The sequence below is a fragment of the Salvelinus fontinalis genome, chromosome 18 (genome assembly GCF_029448725.1).
Source record: "Salvelinus fontinalis isolate EN_2023a chromosome 18, ASM2944872v1, whole genome shotgun sequence".
Taxonomy (NCBI): Eukaryota; Metazoa; Chordata; class Actinopteri; order Salmoniformes; family Salmonidae; genus Salvelinus; species Salvelinus fontinalis.
In genome coordinates, this window is record NC_074682.1 from 49,224,618 (window position 1) to 49,240,745 (window position 16,128).

General features: G+C 42.0%; 2 protein-coding genes across 4 annotated transcripts in view; one reads left to right on the top strand and one right to left on the bottom strand.

Annotated features, from left to right (window-relative positions):
* necab3 (N-terminal EF-hand calcium binding protein 3) overlaps positions 1-1,877 on the bottom strand; it is a 57,292-nt gene extending 55,415 nt beyond the window's left edge. The window contains exon 1 of one of the 2 annotated variants that reach the window (XM_055869726.1): positions 1,555-1,877. In XM_055869726.1, the coding sequence (XP_055725701.1) occupies positions 1,555-1,671 (117 nt within the window). In that variant the 5' untranslated portion in view covers positions 1,672-1,877. The remainder of the gene's footprint in view (positions 1-1,554) is intronic. The other variant, XM_055869725.1, reaches the window with a different exon arrangement.
* A 3,273-nt stretch (positions 1,878-5,150) lies between these two features.
* Positions 5,151-16,128, top strand: part of LOC129815692 (E3 ubiquitin-protein ligase Itchy-like) — a 30,550-nt gene continuing 19,572 nt past the window's right edge. Inside the window, exons 1-8 of one of the 2 annotated variants that reach the window (XM_055869728.1) lie at positions 5,151-5,313; positions 7,782-7,850; positions 8,507-8,648; positions 9,644-9,768; positions 12,956-13,087; positions 13,441-13,492; positions 14,856-15,037; positions 15,675-15,876. In XM_055869728.1, the coding sequence (XP_055725703.1) occupies positions 7,826-7,850; positions 8,507-8,648; positions 9,644-9,768; positions 12,956-13,087; positions 13,441-13,492; positions 14,856-15,037; positions 15,675-15,876 (860 nt within the window). In that variant the 5' untranslated portion in view covers positions 5,151-5,313; positions 7,782-7,825. The remainder of the gene's footprint in view (positions 5,314-7,781; positions 7,851-8,506; positions 8,649-9,643; positions 9,769-12,955; positions 13,088-13,440; positions 13,493-14,855; positions 15,038-15,674; positions 15,877-16,128) is intronic. The other variant, XM_055869729.1, reaches the window with a different exon arrangement.

The following is a 16,128-nucleotide window of genomic DNA, read 5'->3' on the forward strand; positions in this document are numbered from 1 at the left end:
AGTAGCCTAAGGTTTGGGAAGGTTTTGGTGAAGTGGTAAAAGAGGATGATAGCTTTGTTGTGTTACGATTGTGAGGTGATATACAAATTCGACAGTCACAAGAAGAGGAGTTCAAATAGGCCTATGGCACGTCAGGGAACTGTAGCCTACTGTTCAGATGGGTTAAATGGAAACTGAAATCTGGACACCGAATGTAGTCCTATAACTTCTCATATAGCCTTAATATGAACTCCTGCAGAATTAAGCAGTTACTGCAGTGATATGATACACCAAATGTAGGCAACATTTTGACACAGGAACAGGAGTGGAGAAATATGATTTATTTATTCCAGCATCTTGAGAGAATGTGAATGTGCAGTTAGATACCGTCTGTAGAGATGATTTTATCAGCAACATAAAAGCTGATAGTATTTTAACCACATAAAATATACATCCAAGCCAAACTGAAATCTTAGAAACATGTTGGGTCGTTTTCACAGCTTTCTATTTCCTTACCACCGGGTCAAACTGATGTCATTTGGACATTTTCACAGTTTGTTGTTTTAATTAGTGCATTTTATCCCCGGTTCCTAAAGAAGCATATTTGATTGAAGCATTCGTTCTATCAATTGATGCCATTATTCTGTTGAACAAGGGTTTATTTAGTCTTCTGGGTCAGGACCGAGTTTGGGAAATGCTGTTCTAGGGCAACATATATTGACAGAAGAGAAGCTGCAAGTATATAATTATAGACAAGTTGACTAACAAATAGCTTACCAAAATGTTGGAAATTACAGTATAAGCAGAAACACATCTAAATCAGGCAACAACAAAAAATCCTGCACCCCCTGTCGAAAAATTGTCTGACTGTGGCCTTCAGCTTATTTTCTATATTAGCGGGTTGGGGTCGGGTGCGGGCCTCATATTTTCCCTTTATCACATATAGTCGGGGTTGCGGGTGGGTTATTAGCAAATGCAGGCGGATGCGGGTGAACAAACAGCTGACCCGCGCACCACTAGTATCTCTGCAGCAAAGTACTGTACTGTACACACTGGCCTCAAGTCTTTTCTGTCCTACCACAGTGTGTGTGTGTGTGTGTGTGTGTGTGTGTGTGTGTGTGTGTGTGTGTGTGTGTGTGTGTGTGTGTGTGTGTGTGTGTGTGTGTGTGTGTGTGTTGGGAGGGGGGGGGGGGGGGGTCCCCACAGCAGTCTCAAAATCACTCCAGCTGAGAAGGCTTAATTTATCATGCAGAGGCAGCAGCTGTACCTCTCCCTATATCCCTCAAACACACACACAGTCTCTCTCTCTCTCACACACACACGCACGCACACATACACAGTTCAATTATTCCCAATAGTTGTTATGCATGCTTACAATATTGCTCTGTATTGTGTATGTGAAATGGGCAACTATAAATATTTAGCTACCTTCTTTCTAAATATAGATGCTTGTAGCCTAAATGAATATACACCATTCATAGCTAAATAAATAATTTCAATTTCTTGATAGGTCCGCGCACTGCTATCAGAAACAATCAGCGCGAAGACGTGATTACTTAAGACTTGATTACTTACATCTTTGAAAATTGGAAGTCCATTAACGTGGCTACGCAGTGGCTGCTGCTGAGCGCGAAGATGCTTCTGTTTTGCCGACTGAAGGCACATGGTGATCATCTCCGTGCACGCCAACATCTCTGAATATTTTGGAAGATGTTGTACAGCTGACTTGTACACACCTGCTTCTTTTAATAGCTCTGAAAATGTCGTTTTTTTGAGGGGTGTTCAAAAGTGTCGCCCTGTGCTGTCAAACCGAAGCAACCGTGCTCCAACAGTGATGTCGCTCTGCAACTTTCTGCTGTAGGTAACCCACCTTCTCGAGAGCTGATTGGTCAGTGTCTTCGTTGAGCATCCCTCCGAGGCAAGAGAAGGAATAAATACCAAGTGGCGCATTAACATTATTTTACAAGATAAATCTTATAAAATAGTAGAATCAGGCGATATCAAACAAAAGTAGAGAATACAATTGATAAACCTACAATGCAGATGTTGGATGGGAATACAATTAGGACTACTTCTACATATAGGTTACATTTATTGAAATATGAATTGCATATTTCACCTCAAAACACAGATTCTCTTGAAAATAAAGAAAATGCATGTACATTTATTTCACTTATTTCACTTCGCCTTATAAAGGTGTATCAGCAATGTACTGTGCCTGACATTGCCATCTGCTGGTGATGATAGACTACGCCCACAGAACAATGAGCCAGATATTTCACCGGACGTAAAAATGTAAGCATCCGGTTGACATTTATACTCACTACCAAATTTGGTGATGAGAGGAAGCACGATGGCCGACAGTATGAGAAGATGGAGCGAAAAGGATTTTGGTCAACATTATGCAAATTTTCTCATTGATTAATTATTTGTGTTACCTTTATTTAACTAGGCAAATCAGTTATGAAAAAATTCTTATATACAATGACAGCCTACTGGGGAACAGTGGGTTAACTGCCTTGTTCAGGGGCAGAAGGACAGATTCTTACCTTGTTAGCTCAAGGATTTGATCCAGCAGCCTTTCGGTTCCTGGCCCAACACTCTAACCACTAGGCCCTGCCAACTAAACGTTTGATCTCAATACAGTTTTCTGTTACCCCAAAACTAAAATCTGTTACAAAGTGGAGAAAGTTTTGGAGATGTTACACTTTGCCAAAGTAAAAAAAAAAAATTGCATTGTTTAGGAGTGCAAGGGCGAACTTAGTTATTCCACACGCGCACTTCACAGAGTAGGCGTTCCCTAACGGGAAATATGCAAATATATGCTAGAACGCGCCAATAGGATCTAATTTGTTCCCATTGGAAACGACAGGCTATCTTTGGTTAGTTATAAAACATCTTTGCTATACCCTTAAAAAAATATTTCAGTTTTGAAACAGCAGTAAAGGTGCAGTAACTGGTCTTTTGGATGCAGTTATTGCAGAATAACTGCAGTGCACTGCAGTTGAAGTGCAGTCATACTGCACTGTAACTGCAGTTATACTGCAAAATTACGGCAGTAAAAAAACATTATTTTGGACGCAGTAATTGCAGGACCCTGACTGCAATCTTTTTTGTGAGGGTAGCTAATAATACTGCAGCAAATTTGGGGGTAGCCCCGGTATTATTCAAACCCAGGTCCGGCAACTCTCAAGCTAACACCTTAACCTTTTAAACCAAAAGGTCCTGACCTCATGATGAGGTCCATATGTTTTGGGTTAAGGTTGCTACATTACTCGGGCTCCTGAGTGGAGCAGCGGTCTAAGGCACTGCATCTCAGTGTATCGCATCCGGCCGTGATTGGGAGTCCTATAGGGCGGCACACAATTGGCCCAGCGTCGCCTAGGTTTGGCCGGGGTAGGCCGTCATTGTAAATAAGAATTTGTTCTTAACTGACTTGCTTAGTTAAATAAAGGTTACATTAAAAACATTACCGCCTTCCTTTGGCAGAACATGTCCCCACTCTTCTCTATACCAAATCCTTCTCGTGAACAAGCCTCTCTAATGATGTCAGAGGCACCATCCTGCTTCTGACACTAATGTAGTGAATTCAGGGGGTAGCACCAACCGGGACTCAAACCCAGGTCAAGTAACTGTCAAGCCAACACCTTAACTGCTACACCAAGAGGTCTGAACCTCTTGACAAGGTCACTAGGTGTTAGGTTAAAGGTCGCTACAAAACAATGGGGAGATAAAAGAGAGAAAAAATGGTTTAATATAGATAGCAATCAAACTTTAATAAACTAACACTGATGATCAAGCTCAACACGGCCTACATTTTTAGTACAATTGATCACCAAACAATTATCTTCAAGACAGCCCTTAAAATGATTGCTCTCACACAAATACACTTGCACAGCAAACACCTCACATACTCTGCACTGGACTTTTGGTGACAAAAGCTCTTTTATACATGTTCACCACCAGTCCCAGGGGAAACACTGACTGAAACTATGGTCTGTGCCCTCACACTCACACACTTTTGAAAATCTCCCACATGTTGTTTCAATGTATCAAAATATTTTGGGGTATTTATATTTTGGGAGGGAATCTCAAATTTCTTGAAATGATTGGTGCCCGAGAGCATCAACCTTGATGTATTATGGGTAAATTGTGACTGACTGATCGACAAAAATATTGAATAGTTATTTAGGGTGTAGATCATTCAGTCCCAACTCTCCTTTAAAGTCTGCTGCAATGTCGAACGCGCCCCTTACATAAGATGCAATAGAGCAGGCCAGCTTGTACTCCTAAAACCCTGAAATAAATTACCATAGGGTTTTGGAATTAACGGCGAAAATAATGTCTGAGGTGAACACAGGCTTAGGAGATCTTAAACGTTTTGTTCTATGAGATAATAGCAGTTAACATTACCTTTATGAATTATGAAGGCTTTATCGTTTGTTTTTATTATTACAAAAACATCTTACAAATTCTGAAAGTGTAGTTAGCTGATGAAGATAATCTCATAGAACAAAACGTATAAAATCTCATAAACCTGTGTTTACCACATACGTTATTTTCGGCGTTTATCTAAAAACTACAAAAACGCCATTAATTTTACTAATAGGCATTGTCCAAAGAACCATGGCGGAGTAAGTGCCTACAAAAAGACGCCATTACTATTTCTGTCTATATACTTGGCCGACTACTTCAAAGATATTTATGACTAACCCAAGACAGTTAACCTGTGTCGTTTACAGTGGAAGCAAATGAAGCATAGTGGGGAAAACAGGCAAGAGCCAAGCACAAGCTAGCGAGATTCCATTGGCGCGTTGAATTAGGTATTTGCATATTTCAGAAGGGGAACGCCTTATCTGTGAAGTGCGCATGTGCAGAAACTCAATTCGACGTTGCACTTCTAACAACGCAATTGTTTCAAACTTTGGCAAAGTGTCATGTCTATAAAACGTAGTGCACTGTGCATTGAGATCAGATGTTTCATGGATGATAAAATTAGCAGAATATCGGCCCAGTTTCACCTAGTTCCATCTTCAGTTTACCAGTACTCGCGACTGGACTTCCTTTCAGTACCATATTTGGTGATGAGAAAATGTTCTAAACGGAACTCTCCGTTTTATAGCCACCGTGACGTCTATGGGTTACCCCTTCTGTCTGTGATATGTTTCTAGACGCCGCCTAACGTTAGTCACATGACACGGTCAGGAAGAAGTTCAGACGGAGTAATACTTGTCGTACAGCTTTTTAGTTTTTCTGAGACCTTGTTTACCATCCATATTCCTTGGTGGGCGTAAGAAGGACATTTACAGAAACATTTGCTGCCCTCTGATATGGGTAGGATGTAATCCAATCGTTTTATATGGATGAATTGTCCATTTTCAAACATATCCGTAGATAGTTAGATAGGGTAGCTAACGTTAGCTAGCTCACCTTCGTAAAATCGATTTTCAAAGCGAGCAAACCTGTGCAAACCTTCACAACACACCCTACTGACCAAGTAGTTAATTATTAAGATAGTTATGCACACCAAGAGTGTAGTTAACTACTGATTGTTTTATGTTGTGAAGCTAACAGCTAGATAGCTACCAGAGTTGTTATAGCTAGCTGCTATGTGGATTTAGCTAGGTTGCTAGCTTGTTTGGCCTGCTTTCAGCGTCCTGGGATTGTTATTGAAATGTTATCTGTCAATTTTCTCTTGCAATTTCCCATTTATGTCGCTCCCTTTCCATGTAGAAGTAATTTATAAATTGTGTTAGCTACCTTTATGATTTTTGAAAGTATTGAAAGAATAGCTAACTACGTACAGGGCAGCTAGGTAGCTAAAATAGCTATCTACGTTAAGTAGTAAAGTAACATTAGCTAGCTAGCAAACTACAACCATATTAGACCTTGCACAAAAACTTGGATTTGCTAGCAAGCTAAATTAGCTACCTATTCCCTAAAACAAACAATAACTCGCAAATTTACTAGTCAGTATTTGAGTTTATAAAAGCCATAGCTAGCTAGTTTATGTAATGTCAGATGTACTGTTTGCAGTTATGGAATTTGTGGTAGTTTCTGAGTTTGACTTAATTGACTGTGGTTGTGGGGAAGTTAAGAAATCAAGGGAAGAGTCATTGCCTTGAATCAAGCAATTAAGCAGGTTAATAGCTAGTAAATAAATGAGGTGAGGCGACAATGCAGTAATAACCAACAAGTAATCTAACCTAAAAATTCCGTTATTGCAATATCCGATATATTTGTCCTTGTTTTCCTACATTATTTTCAATTCGCGATCACTGCATTGATGATTAGCAGATATAGGATTTTTTTTAGACTGCTCCAACCTGCTTTAGGGCAATTCCATTGTAACAGATGCAGACTCAGATTTTTTACTTTAAAATGTATGCCAAACAAAAACGAATGATTGCAAAGTTAAACAAACCATACAACTCTATGCACCAGTATAATTATGTTATACTGTACCTGTACACAGCCAATGTGTAAATGGCACACTCAACTACCTCATCCCCATATTGTTACTTATCCTCTTGCTCTGTTGCACCCCAGTATCTCTACTTGCACATCATCTGCACGTCTATCACTCCAGTGTTAAAGGCAAAATAATTACAATTTAGCATTATGGCCTATTTATTGCCTTACCTCCCTACTCTTCTACATTTGCCCACACTGTACATAGATTTTTCTATTGTGTTATTGACTGTACATTTGTTTGTTACTCTGTGTTTTGTCGCACTGCTTTGCTTTATCTTGGCCAAGTCGCAGTTGTAAATGAGAACTTGTTCTCAACTGGCCTGCCTGGTTGAATAAAGGCAAAATAAAATAAAAACATGTTTTTTTTACTTTGCAATGATTGTTTTTTGTTTCAGTGTTGTGGACAGTACCCATGCTATATTATTAGACATTAATTAACTTGTTGACACAGTTAGCAGATTGCAAGTTTACACTGGTTTTACATGGTTACGCTGTGCAGAGGACCAAATTGGCCAACCCTCGATGACAAGGCTACTTTAGGCTAAATCTGACAATTGCCTTGGAAAGTCGCATGCATTTTCATTTCTTATTATGTAAAAGACAGGTTTCCTGAACCTAAATTAAATCTACTTGCTTGAATTATCTTGGCTCTGCTTTGGACACAACCCTGCTTAGTGAGTAGACAGAGGAGATGTTAGTAATCTAGCTAAAATACTTGAATAGCTTTTAGACTGCTCAACAACATTAGGCTACCTACATATGCCCATGCTTACATAATCTAGGCTATAATGTCATCTATAATCCCAAATTGCATAGTTTTTTTTTTTTTACAGGGACCCATAGTCTGTAACTCAGTCACCTATGTGCCCCTAGACCTAACCGCTAACCATTGACACCAACCAGGGTCTAAAACTATCGCTGACTCGTGATGTATCAGTTTACGTAATCTGGTAATCCAGGAGGGATTACATTTTTCCTGTCCTGATTTAGCGGTTACCTCCACATGGCTTCTCAACCAGTTTCCCAGCTCTATTGTAGAACAACAAGGCAGTTCAATAGCCATATTTGTATGCCAAGGCTACTCTCTGTACAGCAAAATGCTCAATGTCATTTTACTGCCTTGTTTTGCTTAAGTCTCCATGGGTTTGTTATAGTGTTGTAGGCATAAGTGCAGGAGTATATTTAAACATTCCATTGGGTACAGTAGGGTGTAAACCAGGAAACTTGTACCATAGATAAACCCTTATGTAAACCAGGACACCTGTACTATTGCCATGTTTCTTGTCTCTTAATGTTTACATGTGATATCTCGTTTGCTTTCTTTGCAGTTCATGTCGTAGCCAAAGCATACTGCAGTGTTAATGGCTGAACTATGAAGGCACAACTTCAAGTCACCGGTAAGTTTTGACCTTTTGTTACAGCTAAACCCCAGTAGCTAGCATTCCATCATTTTTTTGTAGTTGTACGTTGGCTAAAAGTAACATTTTATGTTTTTTCTTAATTATGTAAATACTGTTTGTAAATAGAATGGAAGTAATACAACTTTTTTCCTCTGTAATATATTTGTCATTATGTGGCGGAGCTCAGGAAGAAGCTGTCATCATGGCTTCAGATAATCGGGATTCTACTAATAATCCTAAATTAAATAATAAGCCACTGACACCCGAAGCTGTAGAATGAGCTTTTTAATGGGATTGGCAGGTGCTTGTTCTCTATAGGCCTAGCTGATGGTACAGACTGTGAATTTATCAAGTATTTATAGAGTATAAAATGGAATAGAATAACTTTATTTTCCCATTTTTTCAGTGGTTGAAATATATATCAATAACAAACATAGTAGGAAAAACAGTAAACCAACTAGGCTAAAGAATCGTTCTAAACAGAGATAGTGCTTAGGCTACAGTGGTGGGTCAATTAGCCATTGTGAACATGGATCTCACATTTCCGTTCTGTGGTTTATTTCTATGGCTAACTTCTGTGACTGATAACAGTGTTTACTAGAATCTCTTACCATGACATGATTTGTGTATTTTATGTCCTTTATGGCATGCAGTTCTGTCGGCCAAACTGAAGGAGAACAAAAAGAACTGGTTTGGCCCCAGTCCGTACGTGGAGGTGGCTGTGGACAACCAGTCGAAGAAGACGGAGAAGTGCAACAACACCCACACCCCCAAATGGAAGCAGTCACTCACAGTGTAAGTAGCTACGGTAATACCTATTTTCATTTCAAATCAAATGTTATTTGTCACTTGCGCCTAATACAACAGGTGTAGACTTGACCGTGAAATGCTTAATTATGAGCCCTTTCCCAACAATGTAGTAAAAAAAGATTAGCTAACACAATCGAAGTAGTAACATAATAAAATAACAATAATGAGGCTATATACAAGGAGTACCAGTACCGAGTCACTGTGCAGGGGTACGAGGTAGTTGAGGTGATTGAGGTAATATGTACATGTAGGTAGGGATAAAGTGACAAGGCAATGGGATAGATAATAAACAGTCGAAGCAGCGTATGTGAAAAGTTGTGTGTGGCGTCAATATGCATGCATGTCTTTGTGTGTGTGTTGGAGTGTCAGTGCGTGGGTAGGGTCCAGTGAGTGAGTGTGTGTGTGTATAGAACCAGTGCAAGAATGTCAATGCAAAATAATATATACATATAACACAATTTCAGAGGTCAATGCACATAGTCCGGGTAGCCATTTTGATGAACTGTTCAGCAGTTTTAAAGCTTGGGGATAGAAGCTGTTCAGGAGCTTTTTGGTCCCAACTTGGCGCTCCGGGACTGCTTGCCGTGCAGTAGCAGAGAGAACATACTATGACTTGGCTGGAGTTTTTGACCATTTTTAAGGCCTTCCTCTGACACCGCCGTCCTCTGACAAATTTATATTTGCATGTATATTTATTTTGCATATAGGCCTATAGTGCATTTCTCACTCATAGTCTTGGACTAAAACGCATGCTCAGAGATTCTCCATGGAAAGTGCTTCTTAGTCCGTAGGTGTAATCCGTATCTGGGAAACTGGCCCACGGTGATCTTGTTATTGTTCATGTGGTTAACTCATTCCTTTATAATAGTGTAATTGTTTAGGCCTGTCACAAAGAATTGCATGTCGTCTCCTTGTCTGTTGTATAGCCTACTAAGTACAGTAGTGAAACCGTAAACTGATGTTTTCCACCCTCTACACAGAATTGTCACACCTTTCAGTAAGCTCATTTTCCGGGTATGGAGTCATCAGACGCTGAAGGCCGACTTCCTATTGGGCGTGGCCACATTGGACATCAGTGAAACCCTCAAGTCCAATGATATGAAACGTGAGTTCATTCTCTTCTCCTGATGAGGCACGGAGCAGGTAGTATTAAATGTGATTATATGAAATCTAACTTTTGACTTTTTAATACCGGAGAAATTGTATAACAAGATATACAAGAACTTTGCAGTAAGTGGTTGTCATATTTACAAATAGTCCTCTGAAATATAACTGATGCGTGCCACTGCACTGTAGGGAGATGAGGAGCAAGCGATGGCTCTCATTCACGCCACTTCTTGCTATACACTACATGACCAAAAGTATGTGGACACTTGCATCCTATGACGGTGCCACTTTGAAAGTCACTGAGGTCTACAGTGAGGCCATTCTACTGCCAATGTTTGTCTATGCAGATTGCATGACTGTGTGCTCGATTGTATTCACCTGTCAGCAATGGGTGTGGCTGAAATAGCTGAATCCACTAATTTGATGGGATGTCCACATACTTTTGTGTATATATATAGTGTATGTTGTACTGTAACTCTAATCTTAAAGGGATAGTGCAATTTTGTTATTTCAATTTGAAGGAAGTTGTAGAAAAATAGCAGTGGCGATTTAGCAGTGTCTGCTAAATGAAATAAAAAATTACGTATTTACCTGGTTTGTTTGATATTAATAGAAAGACATTTCTGTTGTGTTTAATCTGTGTTTCTGTAAAGAGATGCTTTCTAATCTATCTTCCTGCAGTTAGTCTGCTAGAGATGGTGATTAAAACCTAAACGCTGGCATTCCATATACAAGATGTGGTGTGTGTGTGTGGGACTTGCGATAGAGAGTCTGGAAGAGTTTAGAACAATGCCTCATTGTCTCTTCTTCCTGGCATCTGGGAAATTACGCCGGGTTGGGGGTGAAACACCATTCTGTGTAGATAACCAAGGTGGCTTATGGGAGATTGAACTAGTCTGACTAAGCATTTTTAGGTCCTATATAATGTCCGTTTTTTTTTCATTTTCAGTTAGGTTGCTTAGCTTTTGGGCTGACTGGTTTCATTATTGCAATAATTAATCGATATTGTTTAAAGATGATTGTTTGAAGAAATGACAGTCTCTCTCACTTGAATAGAATATTCCACCACAAGTGTCCCGCACACAGAATTTTCTCCCAATTATCACCTTTAAGATAAGATACAGGTAGATAAGATATACTTTATTAATCCATACTAGATAGAAATGTGTCTTCTGATTTTTTGCCAATCCCTCCGATATAAATATATATAAACTGGGTGGTTTGAACCATGATGCTGATTGACTGACAGCTATGGTATACCCAGGGTATGACAAAACCATTTTTGTTTTTCCTGCTCTAATTATGTTGGTAACCAGTTTATAATAGCAATAAGGCACCTCAGGGGTTTGTGGTATATGACCAATATGCCACGGCTAAGGGCTGTGTATAGGCACTCTGCTTTGCGTCGTGCTTAAGAACAGCCCTTAGCCATGGTATGTTGGCCATATTCCACACCCCCTCGGGTCTTATTGCTTAATATATATATATAACACACACTAGGTTGTAGAGGCTGGAGCAGAGGGTAGCCGCAGTACAGCGCCCAGTGAGCAGTTTATTGACAACGTCTCGATCTTCACCAGGTCCTCAACCTGTTTTTTTTTTTGCAGTACTTCCTTAGCCCAGCACCTACGTTTCTTTAAGGATGTGCGTGTGATCAAACTTTTCTATAGTTAAGAACTCCTCTCACCTAGGTCTTAATTGGACACACATTCAAAATAACTAACAACAACCAGTACACTCTGCCCTCCATGGAAGAGTTTAACACTCCTGCTCTAATCCACTACTTCATGTCTGGTATTCTTTGTGAGACAGCTCTTGCCTCAGCTGGTATTAGAGGCGGCTCTCGCCTCAGCTGGTATTAGAGGTGGCTCTCGCCTCAGCTGGTATTAAAGGCGGCTCTCACCACAGCTGGTATTAGAGGCGGCTCTCGCCTCAGCTGGTATTAGAGGCGGCTCTCGCCTCAGCTGGTATTAAAGGCGGCTCTCGTCACAGCTGGTATTAAAGGCGGCTCTCGCCACAGCTGGTATTAGAGGCGGCTCTCGCCACAGCTGGTATTAGAGGCGGCTCTCGCCACAGCTGGTATTAGAGGCGGCTCTCGCCACAGCTGGTATTAGAGGCGGCTCTCGCCGCAGCTGGTATTAGAGGCGGCTCTCGCCACAGCTGGTATTAGGGGCGTCTCTCGCCACAGCTGGTATTAGGGGCGTCTCTCGCCACAGCTGGTATTAGGGGCGTCTCTCGCCACAGCTGGTATTAGGGGCGGCTCTCGCCACAGCTGATATTAGGGGCGGCTCTCGCCACAGCTGATATTAGAGGCGGCTCTCGCCACAGCTGGTATTAGAGGCGGCTCTTGATTTTTAACTCAAGCATGTGAATGGGCTTTCTTTGCCAATAGAAGGAGTACTTTCAGTCATGGTCGACGTGCTGCCCATGTGACCCTCAAAGATATATTCATGAATTCCTGCACTACAATCGGGTCAAAGACACACCGAAGTGCACCTCCTATTTAGGTGACCAATTATGCTAATGATTAAATAATAATATACACTGAGTGTACAAAACATTAGGAACACCTGCTATTTCGATTAACGACTGACCAGGTGAAAGCTATGATCCCTTATTGGTGTCACTTGTTAAATCCACTTCAATCAGTGAGGTTAAAGAAGGATTTTTAAGCCTTGAGACTATTGAGAAATGGATTGTGTGCCATTCAGAGGGTGAATGGGCAAGACAAAAGATTGAAGTGCCTTTGAACGGGGTAAGGTAATAGGTGCCAGGCGCACCAGTTTGTCACACTCAACCATTTCCCGTGTTTATCAAGAATGGCCCACCACCCAAAGGGCATGCAGCTAACTGGGAAGCATTGGAGTCAACATGGGCCAGCATCCCTGTAGAACGCTTTTGACACCTTGTAGAGTCCATGCCTCGACGAATTGAGGCTGTTCTGAGGGCAAAAGGGGGTGCAACTCAATATTAGGAAGGTGTTGCTAATGTTCGCTATACTCGGTGTATATGGTCAATACATGCATATCATGCACACGTTCTATTTCTGATATTAGATGGGATACATCAAGGCTAGAATTCAAGCTGATCCATCCATGTTTACACTCTTTGTTTATAAACTAGCATCTACGCGTGTGTCTGTCTTTCTGTGTGTCTGTGCGCCTGTCTGTTGACATGTCTGTCAGTCTCTGAGGTGGTGCAGATCCTACAGCTGTGTTCAGACCAGGACAACACAGACGTGGTGGGGGACCTGTCCATCTGTCTGGACGGCGTGCAGGTGGACCCAGAGACCTTTGCCTCTGCAGAGAGAGACCATGGTGAGGATTAGGGATGGGCAGTTGAAAGTGTCGGTGTTTGAGGCAAAAATGTGTGTTGTATACTATTGGTTGTTCCAATTACAGTTTTTTTCTGATGCAACTGAAAAGGACATTGTACATCATTTTAATACTGCACTTGACGTACTCCACAAGCAATAAGCACATTTTTTTGTTGTACATTTGCTTATAAATATAACCTGCTAAATAGTTGCATTTGAACATTTTGAGTACAAACCTTTGAGTACTCAAGTAGTCGCGCCGATCCCAATTGAGGATGATGTGATTAATACGTTTCACTGGATGAATTGTATTCTGTTTGGGTTTGAATGCTTGATGTTGGTTTACTGTTTCAGCAGCTACTGCTCCCAACAGGGACGTGAGACAGAACGAAGATGGAGGCAACAGGTATCATGTTTTAATAAGACTATATTGTATGTCTTCTGTAAGTTCTCTGAGTGAATACTTGTGACTTTTTTTGGGGGGGGGGGGTGTACTGATTAGGGTGAGTCAGCAAAATACTTTTCTAATATTACTCAGTCACGCTAGCATATCTTCTGTCCATTGTGAATACTAGAGATGGGCACCGATATGTCAAGTCTAAATCGATGTTAGTTGTATTTTTCCCTATATTGATATGTCGTTTTACAAAAAACACTGCAACTGTCTTGGCACGGGGGTGGACATTTTTTATTTTTCATGATAACTCTTGACAGTATGTAAATACTTATATTGTGTTATTTATATTTATTTTTTTATCCCCTTTTTCTCCCCAATTTCGTGGTATCCAATTGTTAGTAGTTACTGTCTTGTCTCATCGCTACAACTCCCGTACGGGCTCGGGAAAGACGAAGGTCGAAAGTGTCACGAACCGGCTCAAAGCCCGTAACAAAAGGGAGACAACGTAGAGAAAAGGAGTAACAAAATATATATTTATTAACTAAAGTAACTAAGTATAATATACAATGGTGTGTGTAATCAGTAGTGTAAGTGAGTGTGTTGCATGCATGAATGTGATAATGCAGGGTGTTGAAAGATGCTAAAACAAACAACCAAAAAACCACCAAGAAACACAAACAAATCTATCAAGGTGTCTGCCTGGAGAGAGTCTCCTCCATGAATGGGGAAATGGTCCATTTATCCTATGACAGTGGGCCCAGGTGTTTCCCATGTAGCTGACGACCCTCCCAACTCCTCCCACCGACATCCTAATAAGGAAACAAGAACAAAGAGAGAATACGGCAGACAGAGTGGGAGGGTCGTCACAAAAGCCATGCGTCCTCCGAAACACAACCCAACCAAGCCGCTCTGCTTCTTAACACAGCGCGCATCCAACCCGGAAGCCAGCCGCACCAATGTGTCGGAGGAAACACTGTACACCTAGTGACCTGGTCAGCGCGCACTGCGCCCGGCCCGCCACAGGAGTCACTAGTGCGCGATGAGACAAGGATATCCCTCCCGGCCAAACCCTCCCTAACCCGGACGACGCTAGGCCAATTGTGTGTCGCCAAATGGACCTCCCGGTCGCGGCCGGCTGCGACAGAGCCTGGGCTCGAACCCAGAGTCACCCGGGAGGCCTTGTTCATAAATGTTTTTTGATTAGATGTAATAGTAATGATGATGGTAGCAGTAGTAGTAGCAGTAGTATATAAAACGTTTTGACCACCAAAAAGTAGGAGGCACTACCTACAGCCAAAACGGCAAAGAAAAAGTCTTTGACTGTGTGCTGCATGCAATTTCTTTTGACTTTTGGTGATGTCATACCCGCCAGGTCCAGCAGAGACACGTCCCCTTCCAGTGACTCTACAGAGGACTGGGTGATCATCCCCAACGGCCACGCGATAGACTGCACGGGGTCTCCCGCCCCATCCCCAGGGGGCTCGAAGTCCACACGCCCCCCCAGACCTGCTCGTCCTCCTCCACCCACCCCTCGCAGACCAGCCGCCTCCCCAGGTGGGTACCACGCTAAGAAATGCCATAGAAAGGCCCTAGACACACTCTAGCAATTCCATAATAATACAATACAAAATACCACAACAATACCATAGAAATACTATAGAAATAGTAATACAATAGATAACCATAGAGGTCTCTGACAGAACTATTGAAAGAAATTCCTTTCATTAGTTGATGTGCTAATGCCAGGTCCATCTATTGCCTTCTCATGTAAGGAAACGTTCATGTTTTCATTCCACTCACTATTCAAGCCATTTTGTGGAATTTAATGAAGTGCAGTCCAGATATGCTATTCAACACATATATGCAGTCTAAAGCATTAGCCTTATTTAGCGGCTTCTCATTAGCATCTCCTACTAGCGACCACAGCTAACCTCTCCTTCGTCTATACCGTCTCCTACTAGCAACCGCAGCTAACTATTCTCCTCTGTCTCGTCGAACCTCCTCCAGCAGCTCCACCCCAAGACCATAGCTAACCTTTTCTCCTCCAGCGTCCTCCAGCAGCTCCACCCCAAGACCATAGCTAACCTTTTCTCCTCCAGCGTCCTCCAGCAGCTCCACCCCAAGACCATAGCTAACCATTTCTCCTCCAGCAGCTCCACCCCAAGACCATAGCTAACCTTTTCTCCTCCAGCGTCCTCTAGCAGCTCCACTCCCAGCGACGTGAGCGAGCCCCCGGCTTCAGACGGCTCCTCCTCAGACCCCCCTCAGGAGAACGGCGCAGATCCCCCACCCCCACAGGCAGCCAGCACCAGCGGACCGGAAGCCATTGGGGCACCCGCAGCCGGCGGGCACCCCCAACTCGGCCCTGTCAGCAACGGCCCACTGTCACCGGGGTGAGGGGATTTGCGTAGGCTCCTAACCAGATGTGTATCATGAGCAAGTAAAAAAGAACGCTCCCAATCAATCCGACAGCCCTGACCAGCCTGTCCATCGAAAATGTGCGCATGTGCTCGTCTTCATATCCAATTGTATTTGTGACATGCGCCGAATACAACAAGTGTAGACTTTACTGTGAAATGCTTACTTACGAGCCCTTTCCCAACAATGCAGTTAAGAAGTAAAAAAATTAACAATTAGATCAAAAT